Source organism: Mustela putorius, unplaced genomic scaffold (genome assembly GCF_011764305.1).
Source record: "Mustela putorius furo isolate JIRA1106 unplaced genomic scaffold, ASM1176430v1.1 tig00000145_pilon_pilon_pilon, whole genome shotgun sequence".
NCBI classification, from domain to species: domain Eukaryota; kingdom Metazoa; phylum Chordata; class Mammalia; order Carnivora; family Mustelidae; genus Mustela; species Mustela putorius.
In genome coordinates this window covers 41,122,179-41,137,715 of record NW_025421294.1, presented here as the reverse complement: position 1 = coordinate 41,137,715, position 15,537 = coordinate 41,122,179, and the positions used below count along the sequence as shown (strand labels likewise).

Here is a 15,537-nt window from a genome sequence, read left to right as displayed (position 1 = left end):
TCCTTCTCATCCTCTGCATTTCTCCAACCAGATGGCTGCCCCGATTTGTGCAACGGCAACGGGAGATGCACACTGGGTCAGAACAGCTGGCAGTGTGTCTGCCAGACCGGCTGGAGAGGGCCCGGATGCAACGTTGCCATGGAAACCTCCTGTGCTGATAACAAGGATAATGAGGGAGGTGAGCAAGCGTCTTCTCATTCCCAGCCCCTCAAGTGCAAAGCATTGTGTATCCTTCCGTCATGAGTCATTTTTGCTGAAAGACCTCCCCCATACTATTGTCGAATGCTGTTGTAACATTTCTTTTGAAGTAAATGCCGCAGAGGACGGGCATCTTTGGGCCAGTGGGAGGTTCCTGGAGACAAGGGCTGGGACTACTGGGGTTTGAAGCGGGCCTTGGATTTTCAAGTACACACCACCCCCAGAAAGGTGGCTGGGCCCTGGCTTGGCCCTTGGGTGCGCCTTCCTGCCTGAGCCTTTGGGGCTGGGAGTTACAAATGAATCGATGGTGATGGTCACAGTATGTGTTTCACACTAGACTCAGACATCTCAGGCAATCCCTTCATCCTTACGACAGTTTGAGATGTTCCTTTGTAAATGAGGAAACTGAGGCTTAGACCACAGTTAAGTAGCTGTTTTAAGAGAAGTCAACCACCAATAGTAAAATTGGAACCCAGACCCGGATCTGACTCCAAAGTCCGCGTTCCGACCCGTGGCTGGCGAACTATAACCTCTGCTGCTCACATCCAGCCCACTGCCTGGTTTTACATGAGCAGCAAAATGGTTTTTACATTTCTAAAGTTTGGGGGAGGGGATCTAAAGAGGAACAATATTTCAAGATATGTGCAAAGTGGGATTCAAATTTTAGTGTGTACATATAAAGTTTTATTGGACCATAACAATGCCTGTCAATGTATGCTTCACCCTCAAAGACAGCATTGAGGAGATGGACACAGACCACATGGCTGGTAAAGCCTAAAATATTTACTCTCGGACCCTTTATGGGAAATTTGCCGATCCCTGTTCTGAACCTCTGGACTGGATTTTCCTGTATTATCCCTGATGGAGTGCTGAGATCCTGGGGCTAAATGGGGCTGCGGTAGCACACAGGTTGTGTGATTTCCTAAGACTATGGAGCAATGCTGCCTTAACATTCAGGACAGGTGGGTGACCTACTCCCGCCAAAACGACTAAATGGTCAGAATTCCCTCAGAGCAGAAGTAGTTTCAGGGTGTAAGAGGATCCACGCATCCAACTATTTGACTTAATAGAAATGCATCTGGTCCTGCCCTGTCAATCCCTGTGCTCTGAGAGTATCAGCTCCTGCCCCCATGGCCCCAGGGCATCGGCTTAGGTAGTGTCCTGAAAAGGGGAGCAATCCACCAGGGTGATGCATGAAAGTACTAGATACTCTGTTTTTATTTTTCCTCATCATCTTAATAGACACTTGCAATTTACATAATCTATTATTGCTATTATACTTGTACATAATGTATAAATAAGCAAATGTACATACAATGGTAGGAGTACACCAATCAAAAAAGTTTATAGGCCTGATATAATTTACAGAGCTCCCATTCATTCATTTAGCTTCCTGAAATGGAGCCAAAATAGAAATCACTTTAATTCATTTTTCAATGAACTGAGCCATAACAGCATATATCCATACATTTTTTTTTCCCCCAAGAGAGACAGTCAAAATTGCATTACTTCTCCTGATAAGGTCTGGTCCCTGGTGATTTCACCTAGCAAAGAAGTTGCTTACACATCAGCTCCCTTCCTCTTCCAGAAAGGAGCTGCTGTCCGGGCTCCCTTCTCCACTGCAGGTGTCAGCAGCTGGAAAGATAGGAAATGGCTGGAATGCTGCACGTAGGGGAGGGGGACTGACTCAGTCTCCCCCACGCGCCCTGCACCATCGGCATCCCTCTCTACCAACCCTGTGGCTACTTTCAGGAGCCCAAGTTCCTGACACAGGAGAACTGAAAGGAGGGGGGAGAGGTGCTCGGTGGTGGACGGTCTAAGCCTGAGGACTGCTCTGTAGGCACGTGCAGCCCAGGGTCCCTCCTGGTGGGCAGAGGCAGAGCGTCAGGAAGGCAAGGCACAGAAGCAAATGAGGCAGTGATTATGCTAAAGACAATAATGGCCTTGTTATGGGAACTATTAAAGCGAACCTCCCAAGGAAGTAATTAGCCACCAGGAAAAAAAAAAAAAAGGCTCTGCACAGTGTTTATAAAAAGAAACTCCCAGTTAATTCAGAGTTGCTTATGTCAGGTGAGAGAGGTAGACGCTCGGATTGTCTCTCACCCGGTGTAAGCAATTCACAATTAACTGAGTTCTTTTTTTGGAGGAGATTTCCTCCGTGCGGAGTATCCTTTTTATGGTTAATTACTTCCCTAGGAGGTGTGCTAAGCACTTTACTGTTTATTGATAAATATTAAAGTTGCTCCTCATCAACTCCAGATCCAATCCGGCAGCACACTAATTATATCACTTTTGTGTTTGTTTTGGTGGGGGTGGGAGTTCTGCCCCAGGCTCTTTCCTGCTATGGGCGCTCTGGCAGGGCTGTGGGCTATCTGAACCTGACAGCAGGTCAGAGGATGGATGCCGGCCTGGGGAGCAGCTGCAATGAACACATTTGTTTTGAGCTCATGAATGGGGAAGTAATAGAGTGCTCGTCCACAGTGAGCTGGAAGAGGCAAATCATTTTTTCATCTGGGAACACTCTACGTTTAAAAAGAAAAAAAAATCTCAGTTGAAATTGATAGATATTTTTTTATTTTAAACTGAGATAGATATAGATCCAAATATGGACACAGATATTTGAAGCCCTTATCAGCCTTTTCAACCTGGGTTCCTCTGGAAGAAAATTAGTCCCTGGTGCCTTGTGGCCACTCATAGTTCAGAAACTGTAGCTGACACCACAACCGCCTGGAGCACTTGATTAAACAAACACAGATTGCCAAACCTTTTCCCCCAGAATTCCGGATTCCACAGGTATGGGGGTGGGGGTACAGGAATTTTAATTTTGAGGAAATTTCCAGGTAATGCTGAGGCAGATTCTCTTTGAGAACCATTGTCCTGAGAGATTCATTCTCTAGAATAAATTGACTTGTCTCCTGTGTGTCCAAAAAGGTACCACCAAAGTGCCGTCTTTAGAAGACCTGAGAAACTTCTCACTCAAACGTTTTCTGTATTCTGGGGTGCCTAGCTGAGAAGCCCTGTTGGAAAAAGTTGGCTAGGACTATCCCCCAAAGACAGTAGATGCCAGTTCCCTACCTTCTTAATCCCATCGCTTTGAAAGTCTCCCAATGCCCCACAGCCAGGGGATCGCTAACTTAACCTCAGGAAGCACTAGCCGATGCTGAAGGGAGGAGATGTCCCTGCCATTGCCCCCGAGAGGTAGAATCAGCTTCGACAGACCTGCCGGCAAGCAGACTGTCTTTTTAATAGTGAAAGATCTTCACTTGAACTGCTCACCCCAATTTGAAAAAGAAGAGACTCAAAGAAATATTTTTGCTTCCAGAAGACAAATACCAGCTCATTAAAGTCGGAGAATACACACAACATGTGCTTCAGGGGACAGGCAGATAATATTTAATTATCACCACCACGACAGAGGTGTGAGATTCAGTTCATCACAGCCAGGGGTAGGAGAAAGGGTGTAGATTTCCTCTAAAAGTGGGAACCTCGAGGTGGGGAAGCACTGTTAGACCGCCTGGCCTGGAAAGACAGGCCATACTCCTTCCCCTCAGACCTTTATCACCCAGAGCTTCCCGAGTCAGGAGCCCGGGCCCTCTGTCTGTACAAAGCCCAGCCTCCCTTGGAATCTATCAGACGCCCTCTCCCCTGTGTGTGGGTGGAGGCCTGGGGTGGAGGGGGTAGGAGAAAGCCCTTCTACACGGAGCTTGTCCTCGGGTAACAGCGCGTCCCATCCTGTCTTCATGAATTAGCGAGCTGTCGGCGTCTCCTGGGGCATTCACATGGCACTAGAAGCTAGACTCTTGCTCCTTCTCTTCTCACTTCTCTGGTTGCTCAGGTGATGCTGTCCCATCGTGCTGGGGAAGAGCCTGGCCTCAGGAAGCAGTCCTTGGGTCCCACTTCTGGGACTAACCTGACTCCTCCAAATCTCCGTTTTCTTGTCTGTGAAGTAGGCATGATAATGCCGACTCCACAAGCAGGTGTGTGGTTTCACTGACAGAGCGTATGCAGGGCCATTTTACTAAGCGCCTGGTTCATGAAGCGCGCTCACATGCCGCTTGCTGCCGGCTCTAATGTTATCGGCGGTCATGTTGCTGTTATTTCTAGAACGGATGCTGAGTCCACACAGATGGAACCCAACTGGTCGTTTTCCCACAGTCCATAACCACTGAAGTTCTAACCAGTGCTTATCCCGTGTCAGCACTCCATAACCTCCCTGATGGTTTAACAAATGTTCCTTGAGGGTTTGCTAAATGTTAGACATTGGAAATAGGCCTTTGGAAATACTAGGACAAATACGATGCCTGTCCACCAAGAGTTCGCATCTATCTGAAGAGATAAGATGTAGAACACGTTATTGTAGTTATTACCATGAGGGCTGTCAGGGCGGAGGACTGTCCTTCCATGGGAGTGTAGAGAAGCGACTGTCATGGTGTATGGCTGTCGGCCACAGGACAGGAAAGAAGCCCATCATCGCCACACTGAGCCCCACAACTTCAGTCTCTCTCCTGGGAGAGTACTCAAAGCCTCGGACCTGTGGTCAGTAACCCATGATGGGGGCCCTTCCACCCACCAGCAGCTTCTACACTTCTCCCCCTAAATTAAGATCTCCCTCAAAGTATTCCGCAGCCTACCTCCATCTGCGAAGTTTGGTTCCTTGTTTTGCTCCAGAGGAGGCTGCCTTGGTTTAAGAGATGTGGATGCTGGCCTGAGTTCCAGGCACTCCAGCCAGGTCTAAATGAGGAGAAATAACACTGGAGTCTGTCCAAAGCACTTGGAACAGACAAAGCCCACCCCTTGCCCACCGCCTCCTCCCCCTTTCCCCATCCCATAACCATCCAAATTGGTTTGACATGATTCAGGGATGCTATTCCGGCATTTATCTCAATTGTTAATTAATAACACCTTGTCGGTGCATGTAGCAGAGCCAAGCTCAGGACTTCAGGGACTCTGGAAGAGTTATAGTTCTCAAGTCCAAATAGTCCCATTTCTTCATCCAATGAGAGATAAAGCTTGGTGAACCCATTGTAAATGCCTTGATTAATGTGTGCGAATCATGTTGATGGATTGGTTGGGTGGGGCACAGCTTAGAAGTGCAACATTGCTCTATTAATTGGGTTGGATGAGGATTCCCCTTGCAGTCCAAAGACCTTGTGGCAAATGTAGCTGGAGCCATAAACAGAGTCCCCAATTAGCTCCCAGAGAGGAAAGCAATATATCTAATGCTTACGAGGGAAATGTGGCCTTGAGGCCACTGCCAGCTGGCCAGGCGCTGGGTCTCTCTTCCTTGGGAGGGAAGCAGAACTAACCCCAACTGAGGACCACATGGCAACAGGGTGCTGAACTTATTCTGGATCTACCAGTGTATTTGACTCAAGAATCTTCTGTTTAGGAAACTGAGGTTTGGGAGTCAGTTTTCTTTTGAGGCTTAAAAAAAAAAAAAGTAGAATTCATTCTTTATCGAATATAAAAACTGTAATCAGTGAGATTTTTGAGAGCTTAACACGCACCGAGCCCTGTTCCGAGCTTTGTATGCATCTGGGTAATGGATGGGCAACCAACAGGTGGGCGTCTCTGCTGCTGCCCCGGCACCGTGCTTTCTGTTCCTCCACACAGCAGTCCGAGAGATGGTTCTGAATGGTAAATCAGATCATGCCGTGCCCTCAAAGGGCTTCTCATGTAGTTAAAATCAAAATCAAATGTTTCTCCTTAGCCTAGAGCGACTTCTGTGATGTGCCCCTTCCTCCTCTCTTGCCCATCCCCCACCACCCTCCACAGCAGCTCCGCCGCATCCACTCCCACCAGCCCCTCGTCCTCACATGCTGAGCTTAGTCGTACCTCAGGGCCTTTGCTGATCCAGGGCCAGAAGTGCTCTGATCTGGGCATTTGACATGACAGGCTCCTTGCAGCCATTTTCTGTTCTTAGCTGCCTGTCTTGACCTACCTCTACCCCTCCCCCATCACCCTGTAGAGTTTCCTTCACAGAAAATGCTGCATTCTTAAATTATCCCATCTGTATCTTCCTGGCCTATGGTCTGTGTTGTCACAGGAGACATAGAAGTTCTATGAATTTGTCTCTTCATAGTTTTTCCATGTCACAGACAAGGATACAGAGGGTAGAGAAGGCAGTATGCAAAATAGGCTTCCAGATAACCACTGTGATAGAACACTTGGCTACTTTAAAGGCAGAAGCTCATTTCTTTTCAAATAGAAACTAAATTTGGAGGCTGTTTTCTGAAGAAAGTTCAAACAAGTACAGAATTTTTGTGGTTGTAAAGAGGACTCAGGAAAAGTCACCTCAAACATAGAACTTGCCCACTGAAGACTTTCTCACAGTCAATATATTTGACTGTGGAATTTGTTGGGGAAGGGGAGGTATTTAAAGTTCATGAGTTTATCTAACATCACACCTTCAGTCTTTCCTAATCAAGTTTATAGTAGTTTAAATGATGATTAAGTGTCTCAAGGGATTATATTTTCCCTGATTAGATGACAAATCAAGTATTCATCACAAAATTGTGATTAAAATGTATAATTTGCAAAAAAAAATTAATTGAAACCACTGTGGACTTCTTTTAGGGAATTAAAGATCAAAACACAGATTTATCTGGTGGTAATATTTATTTCCTTCTGTTGGCTTCCCGTATTTTTGCACTGGCCAGAGAAATGGCCTAGATTGTAGCAAGTACCCTCTTGGTCCCTGTGACCAGCATTTGAATGAAGGTTCAAGGGCCCTGGTACCAGGATTAGCTCCTTTGCTCTCACAGCTTTCCCCTCAGTCCAGACCAGTGGTTCTCTACCGAGGACAACTATACTCTCTAAGAGGGACATTTAGCAACATCAAGAGACATTTTATGAGTCACAGCAGGGAGGAAGAAAGAAGAGGCTACTGGTATCTAGTGGGTAGAGGCCCAGGATGCTGCTAAAAATCCTATATACGCAGGACAGCCCCCACGACACAGAATGATTGGGCCCAAAATGTCAATAATGCCAAAATGGAGAAATCTGGTGCAGGGATTGACATGTCCTAGGGACATATCTGAGGGGTCCAGACATTTCCAGAGCAGGGAGCATCTCTGGCTTGATGTCAGGGGCCTGATGCATCAAGCACTTACTAAGACTTTACCCACATTGCCCAAATAAATCGTGATAATAGCCCACAAGTGCCCTACGAGCCTCTTAGTATCCTTTACACAGAGGCAGATACTGAGGGCCAGACCGGTGGAGTGGCAGACCCAGGCCCCGCAGCTAAAAGGCCACCACACCAGGACTCAGAACCCAAGCCAGGAGCCTTCTCCGTGGACCCCTCGCAGCCGCTGACCATCGCGCCTGGGATCTGAGCAGGGCTATCTGTGAGCGCTTAACGCCCTCCTCCCCTCAGAAACACGAATTCTGCAGCATTCTGAAAAATAGCATTAGCGTTAGCTCTTCCCCCCCCACCCCCCGTTTTGGATTTGGAATGCATTTTTGCCACAAAGTGCTTATACACTGGAATGCCAGGGTGCAAGCAGGGGAAAGTGGAGCAGTTGGACTTTAAATAGCTAGACGCTCTCTGTAGCACAGCAAGAGCAGCTGCCCAAGGTCTGTGCTCTTTTCTTTGACTTTCCATCTTCTCAGCCAAGAGCTCTGGGGGATTGGAGAGGGGCCAAGAATTCTGTGGCCAAGTATGGATCCAAAGAAAGCTGCAAGGTGTGTCCCAAAGCTGTGTGCAATGCTTGCCCTGCCCCTGCCTCCCAACACCGCAAAGACCAGACCTTTCCAGGGGAATTCCCTCCCTTTTCCTGAGCTTGCGGTACTTCACCATTGATCTGCCAGCCCCAATTCCTGGAACTCCATGGCCACACACGCTGAGGCACGCTACCTCTTTGATTCACAGGAATCATGGAGTCCGCAAATGTCGGATGCACAAAGACTAAAATACAGAGTCCTCAGCAGGTTTAAAACCCAGAGAGGGGAATTAACTTCTTCAAGGCCAAACAGCAGGGTAGGGCAGATCCAAGCCAGAGGCCAGGCTTCCTGGCTCTAGATCTAGTATGCTTTTCTCTGTACCATGTGACCCCCAAAGGGACCCAGTCACCCTCAAGAGATCGTATGGCTGACCCTACTGGTAAGATCAGTCTGAGACCTAGGAACTAGACTAGGAGGAGTTGGGGCACCTGTGTGCCCAAGAGTGAGCCCCTTCTCTAATTGTGTCCCGAGGCCAGCTTTTCCTTAGCCCCGGGCCCGTTCACACCTCTTGTCCTGAATGGTGGTGAGAGCAAACACCTCCCCCCATGCCAGCCGCGCGCACACACCCAGCCAGACCACATGGGTGTGTGAGACTCAGATTCTGCCACAAAGAATCCAAGGTCTGCTGGGGTGTGAAACTAGTTGCAACAAAGCCATATACTAAGGGTCCAGGATAGAATGAGGCCAAGAGGCTAGGACAGCCCAGAGAAGGGCATCAAAGATTTCCAGAGCAGGCAAACTTGAATTTTGAAAGCTACAGAAGGCTTAGGTCAGGAATCTAGGGAAAGCATTATGGACAAAGAAATGGCAAAGGTGCAGAGGCAAGGGACAGCAGTGCATATCTGGGGGACCTCTGAGAAAACTGACGGAGAGTGGGGGAGTGAGTGAGGCTGGGGAAGCGGGTCTGGACAGAGCCGGGCCTTGCCTGCCACGCTGGGCAAAGTGACGTTTACCCCAAGTACTTGCTTTGCCTTCCTGCAGTTCCCATCTTGGTCTCCACAGTCACAACTACCCCTCTTCCCTCCGACAGAAGGCTGGTATCTCTGCTTGGGTGATTCTTAAATACATATGCTCACAGCACAGAAGGAGCAGCCTTTCTCTATGCTTCTTCCATTGCGCGTGCGCATCCTTTCGCCGCGAGGGGAGGAGACAGCCTGGCAGGGTGATAAAGAGGCTATGGGGCCAGGGAGCTCTGGGTTCACGTCCCGGCTCCACCACTGATGGGAGCAAGTTGACCCATCTCTGTAAGCCTCAGCTTTGTCCTCTGTAAAGTGGGACTAATGCTAGTTGCCACCTCACAGGATACTGTGACCTCAGATGAATTAACACATGGACAATACTTAGTACCGAGGTTCTCTTAGGTCACTGGGCATCGGAATCACCCAGAAGGCATAGCGCACCGTTTGCTCAGCTCACAGAGCTTCTGGTGCAGTAGGGCTGGTGCAGGGCCAAGGGACATGCATTTCTAAAAAGTACCCAGGGGATACTGATGCTTTGGGAACCACTGACTAGATGCAATGGGTACCATTTTGGGGGGAACTCAAGCGCTGACAGAGAGTGATTCCACCAACTGTGGCATTCCTGGGCTGCCTGAGGGGGAGGACAGTTCAAAAAGCTCTGCGTCCCAGGCTGTGCCAGCTTGATTGGCATACGGACCCCGGTATGTAACCGTACTCACTGAAGCACCTGCCCCAGAGCTGTAGCTATAGAGAGGGGCTCAGGGCCCCAACTCCCTGTGATCTGTTCCCCTTCCCCCCTTTCAAGAGCACTGGAGTAAAGCACAGCTGTGGGAAGAGCATGCTGGAAAAGGGCACATGGTATCTGTCCCAGGTCTCTCCCCCTTGTCACTTCCTGAGACTTCTCCCATCCCCCTCGGGCCCAAAGTTGGCGCTGTGACCTTTCGGGCTAGGGTCTGCAGGCTCTTGGGTCAGGCCGACTTGTGTTAGTTCTGACTCCAGTTCTTACCCGCTCTGCTTCCTTGAGCAAGGCACCTGAGCCGTCCAAGCCTCTGTTTCCTCATCTGTAAACTGGGAACAGCAACAGCAACCTCACAGGCCCTTTGAGAGGTTTGACTAGCAAGTTTCCAGAAAGCGGCTGAATACCACCTTATTTAAATGACAGATCTAATTATTCGTGTCTCCCTGTGTAATGTGACTTCAGAGACTCTGAACACATACACACCGTTCCTAATCAAAATCTCATCATACCAAGTAATGCACAACATTTTAAAATCAGAAATCCATCTTTTGGTGCCTGTTCTAATGTATAATCCCCCTCAATCTCACACCCACTCGTGCTGGAATGAGCACATTTTCCCTCAGAGACCACAACCCAGGGATCTAGATGGCCCCTGGATGTATTGTCTGGTCTGCATAGGGTTAAAAAAAAGTCCCTGAATTAGCTGCTGACCTGTTACAATAGAGGATTCCATTTAAACATCTGAGAAACTGAGAAGCTGGAGAGTAGTTTGTCCAAAGTCAACAGTGAAGTGGTGGGGTTGGAGCCCGGCTCCCCTAATTCTAAATGTCTTGCTTGTTCTCCTCCCAGACCCGCTTTCTGAAACGAGTTCTATATCAGGTTCACCAGAGAGTCCAAAGCTGCTGGGATCTGGGATAAGGGAGAGAAAGGTGAAGCCATAGAGAAAGGGGCCCTACAGTCACCAGAATAGGCTTCTCCTACTCTTCCTTCTGCTGAGCTTACTCATAGAGCACATGGCTCACAGGGCACAGATCCAGGGAGAAATCTCTAGCCCACGGGGACCCAGCACCCAAAGCACCCTTTGATGCGAAACCTCAGTGTAGTCCGTTCCCAGCTACCCTCAGGTCCACTGCCGTGGGCGCTACCACATCTCTCACGTGCCCCCTTTGTGAGTGTTGCTGCTCAGATTTGTGAGCGCACCCTTGTCTGGCCCCTCCTTTTCTTCCCAACTACGAAAGTCGTGGTTTCTCAATATCTTTCCACCTCCGCCTGGGTCATGCCACCAGTGACACTGGACTGGACCGTTGGTCCTCCGGCTTCCAGTCTATTCCACGCAAGGTGGTCAGAAGAATCCTTTCACTTTTATTTTTGTTTGGGTTTTTTTTTTTTTTTTAGCTGGACCCATCCGTGACTGGGATAATAGCTATTTTCTTGGGGTGTGGGCAGACATCTAGTCTCAGATCATCTGGAATTACGTGCTGGTGTTGGTGGCTTGGTGACCTTGTGCGTGTGGAAGCACACAGAGTTGCATAAGGGCTGGCACTGCCCACTGTGACAATGTCACTGATCTGACATCCCAGAAGCAGGAGGACGGGGCACATGCATGTTTTGGCGGCATTTCTCGAAACGGCTGTACTTTCAGATGGAGGGGAGGTAGTCTCGGTAGGTGACAGTGGTCTTCTGCATCCTCATCTTGGTCACTACATCAGACAGAATCTGCTCTCCGATGGACACATGACCAGGAAAGGGGCATTTCTTGTCAACATAGGTGCTCTCAGTGGCCTCCTGTGTGTCCTGAAGCCCAGACCCATGTGGTTGAAGTATCGCAGATCTTCCTCACCAGTTTCTCCAAGTGGGCCCCTCTTCTTCTCAAAGATGGTCAGCTGCTTTTGGTAGGCATGCTCGGTCTGCATGGCCATCATCTCCCCCGCTGCGTGAAAAAAGAAGAATCCTTTTAAACGTCAGGTCATATGATGCCTCTGTGCAAACCTTCCCTGGGCATCATATGTCCCACAGAATGTCATCTGGGTCACAGCCGTCACTCCGCATTAGTGAGCTCTTGCTTCCACTTGGCACTTACGTCATCCTCTACCTGTCTCTATCATCCAGCCCAACATCTGCCAACTTGTTCCTACTCTCAAGATACTTTCCCACCCTGAACCTCTACACCTGCTGTTCCTTCTGCCCAGAATGGTCTTCCTCCAGAAGTTTCCAGGACTTGTTTCCTCATCTCATTCAGGTTTCTCCCTAACATCACTCCTGGGAAGCCCTCCCTGTCTTACCCCCACCTAAAGCAGCAACCCACCCCCTTCCAACACTCTCCCAACCCTTTCCCCTGCCTTGCTTTTCTGTAGAACACTATCACCTTCTCAGAGTCTATTATACATTTCTTTGTTCATGGTCTGCTTCCCCTCCAGAATCTAGGTTCCTAACTACAGGCTCCCTGTCTGTCTTGGTCAGCTCATTATTAAATGAACTGAATAAACGAAGTTTTAATGAGAAGTCTCTAGGACAGAAAGCCATTTTCTTTTATTCAATACATTATTTTAATATGAATACATTTCATTTTAGGATTAAAAAAACACATCCATGCAATGATACCCAAGTCACTACATACCATTCATACCCTTTTATTAATGCAAAGAAAATCTAAAGGTAAGATATATTATTTATTTTAGGTAAGACACGAACACATGGTTATGCAGCTCTTTATCTCTATTGTCAACATAGCTCCCCCTGTGTATGGACTTCCCAGGGGCTGGTGGCAGTAGGTCTGCAAGTTCTGCTGTCCTCTGAGACGAGAGGAAAGGCAGGGTTGAGTGAAGCGGGACTGCCCAAACCATGGCCGGCCTTGCGAGGCCCAGAGTAGCAAGAGAGATCAGCAAATCTGAGGCTGCGCCTGCTGTGTACGAATCCCACCTCCTCCACTCATGATCTGCTGCCCGACCTTGTCAAATAACAACCTCTCCAGGCCTGGGTTCTCCATCCATACAGAGCAAACAGAAGGTTGCTATCCACTAAATGCTTTTGCACAAGGCTGATTTAATCTTTCACAAAGGCCCTATTAAACTAGTATCATAACTGTATCCACTTTACTGATGAGAAAACTGAGGCTCAGAGAGGTAAGCTGATTAGCCCAAGGCCACGCAGCCAGTATGTTGCAAACCCAGATCTCGTGACGTTAATGGGCAGTCCCATCCTGGCTCCTAGCCCCCATGCCACAGAGTGAATGCGAAGATAAAATGAGATTTCTAGGGCATGCAAAGCACAGTACCTGAAGCCTGGCAAGGGCCATGTTTAGCAATTAGTACTTCTGACTTCCCTGATCCAACTGGAAGCTAGCCTGATAGCTGAGTCTGGTCCCTTCTCCCACTGGGAATTCTAAGGGTACTTCTTTATGCACCAGGAGGACAGGCATCTTGGCCTCTGCTAATTCTCTCAGCTTGGGGACCAGTCCTCCCAACTGCCCACAGGAGACAGGGTCTCTCTTCAGGCAGAAAGTAACTGTTCCAGTCTGTTGCTCTGAAATGTCGAGGTGTCGGTGGTGACAGCCCTTTCTCTTTCTGAGGGGCCCAGCAGGTCCCTGTCTGGCACCCCACCAGCCTGCCACCCCCTGCTGGGCTGGCTTCTGTCTGACCTGTCAGTGGTCTCTCTGAAAGGGAGGTTGATGGGGGGCAGAGAGGAGGGGCCAGGAACAGCAGGCAGAGGGTAAGCATTTGGGGATATTGGTGGCTGAGATCAGAGACCCTTGCTCTCTCTTGCCAGTAGTTTCTGTAACAGAACAGCAGGGAGACAGCAGCAGCCAGGATAGAAATCCCCCAGGTATAAAAAAAAAAAAACATGGCCCCAGGCTAACAAGGGTGAGGCTGTGTCAGAGAGGCCTGTCAGGGAATGTCCAAGGTGGGCAAACTCTCATCGAGTGGCTTCATTATTCCTAGAGACTCTGTCCAGGTTGAGGAGAGGCAACAGAGGGAGGGGGAAGGGTAGGGGAAGAAGAAAGAGAAAGAGAGGCTGAGAGAAAGAGCAACTAGAGAATGAAGATGTTTTGTGAAGCCTTAGCCCTTCCTTCCCCACATCCTGTATATGACCAGTCACAGGATACCTGCAAATGGCCTGACTACTCACAGCCTATTGTGAAGAACTGAGGATAGAAGCCAAACATAGGCTTTGGAGCTGGACAGCCTCCTCCCTTATTTACTAGCTGTGTGTCCAAGTCTCTTAACCTCTCTAGCCTCAGTTTCTTCCTCTGCAAACTAGAGATTAAAGATGGCCCCTCCAGGCATCCATGTGAGCATACATAATGAGGGCTGGATAAGGGGGCAAGGTGCAGGTGGCAGAAGCACAGACGAGCTTCAGGGCTGGCAGAGGACTAGCCCTATGGCGGTCCACCTGTCCCAAGTGGAAGCTGGGCAGAGCACCGGCTAAAACAGTCTGCATCCCAACTTTTCAAAAAATAAATCTCCCTCCAGTATTATTTAAATTGCTCCTCTTCTGTTTGACATGGTCCTGCCTTAGGTAAAAGAGCTCAGTGCAGGCACTACCATGTCATGGTGGCGGGCACAGTGGCTCCTGTGTGCCATCTGGAATGTTCTACTCTACTCGCCCTCACAGGGCAGCTTCATGTAGGATCTGGCTTCAGAGTACAGCAAACTGGGTCAAAAGACAGCCCCAACATGGAGAAGCTGTGTGGTCTTAGGCAAGTTATTTACTGTCCTAAAGCTCCAGTTCCTCACCTATAAACAATGGCGCTAAGGATCCCTAGAATTCTGGTGACTTAACAAAGGGATACAAGTAAAGCACTTAGCACGGTGACTGAAACCTAGTAAGCTTTTCCTAAGGGCCTACCATTAGCTCTGATTAGACATGGTTGCCATTAATGCTTCATCATCCTACTGACTCCCAGGATGTGTCCCTATGTGCACATAGGGTCTCTATGCTGAAATACACTGGCTTTGGGAGGCACTGGGAGGCTAAGGGAAGGGGCTCTGAGCTTATGTGCTAGTAGTGATGATGTAGTTTGTGTTACATTTAATCACTCCAGAGCGTGCATTTTATGAGATCAATCAAGCATGGGGGCTATTATGCAGATGAAGGTGTGGCTGGTGCTTCCAAGGATAGCGCTCCCGAGCCTAGAGCCCTGTTCTCATGAAGAGCTTCCCAACTTGTATTGCACTAGACTGTTGTGGGTAGAAGTTCTGCGACAAAAGAGGTCTGTGGTCAGGAAATGCTGTGTGCTCCATTGCAACATTAAAGATTCATAATGCATATTCACTCATTAACGGCTCTGAGAAGTCCTGCTGTAAAGAAACTAGTTTAACTGTTTAACCAACATCTCTCAAGTTGTTTTTTTTTTTTTTAAAGATTTTATTTATTTATCTGACAGAGAGAAATCACAAGTAGATGGAGAGGCAGGCAGAGAGAGAGGGAAGCAGGCTCCCTGCCGAGCAGAGAGTCCGATGCGGGACTTGATCCCAGGACCCTGAGATCATGACCTGAGCCGAAGGCAGCGGCCCAACCCACTGAGCCACCCAGGCGCCCTCAAGTTGTTTTTGACCACAGATCCTCCAGTGCCACCTCCACTTCTATGTTTCAGGGAACCCATGTTAACATCCCCAAGGAGACATAGTTCGGGAAAGCTCCTTTAGTCTCTCGAGTCAGATGTACCTCTATGGATATTTGAGGGATGTTTTCAATAATTCAGAACAGGGGTCCTTGAGGTTTAGTAAGCAAAATAATCACCTGGGAATCTTCTTTAAAATACATACTCTCGGGGCACTGGAGTGGCTCAATCGGTTAAGCATCCAACTCTCATTAGTTTGGCTCAGGTCATGATATCAGGGTCCTGGGACTAAACCCCATGTGGGCAACTCCATGCTCAGCGGGGAATCTGTTAGAGATTTTCTCTCTCCTCCCTCT

The 15,537-nt window shown here is 48.6% G+C and overlaps 1 protein-coding gene and 1 long non-coding RNA gene across 5 annotated transcripts in view; one reads left to right on the top strand and one right to left on the bottom strand.

Annotated features, from left to right (window-relative positions):
- Positions 1 to 15,537, top strand: part of TENM2 (teneurin transmembrane protein 2) — a 1,128,378-nt gene that overhangs the window by 1,019,466 nt on the left and 93,375 nt on the right. For all 4 annotated transcript variants that reach the window (XM_045075622.1, XM_045075621.1, XM_045075624.1 and 1 more), the window contains one exon: positions 32 to 178. In XM_045075622.1, coding sequence (XP_044931557.1) covers positions 32 to 178 — 147 coding nt within the window. The remainder of the gene's footprint in view (positions 1 to 31; positions 179 to 15,537) is intronic.
- Positions 10,997 to 14,308, bottom strand: LOC106007306. Its single transcript, XR_001182003.2, has 2 exons — positions 14,163 to 14,308; positions 10,997 to 11,551 (listed from the first exon to the last, which is right to left on the bottom strand). It is a non-coding gene; the product is annotated as an uncharacterized LOC106007306 (long non-coding RNA).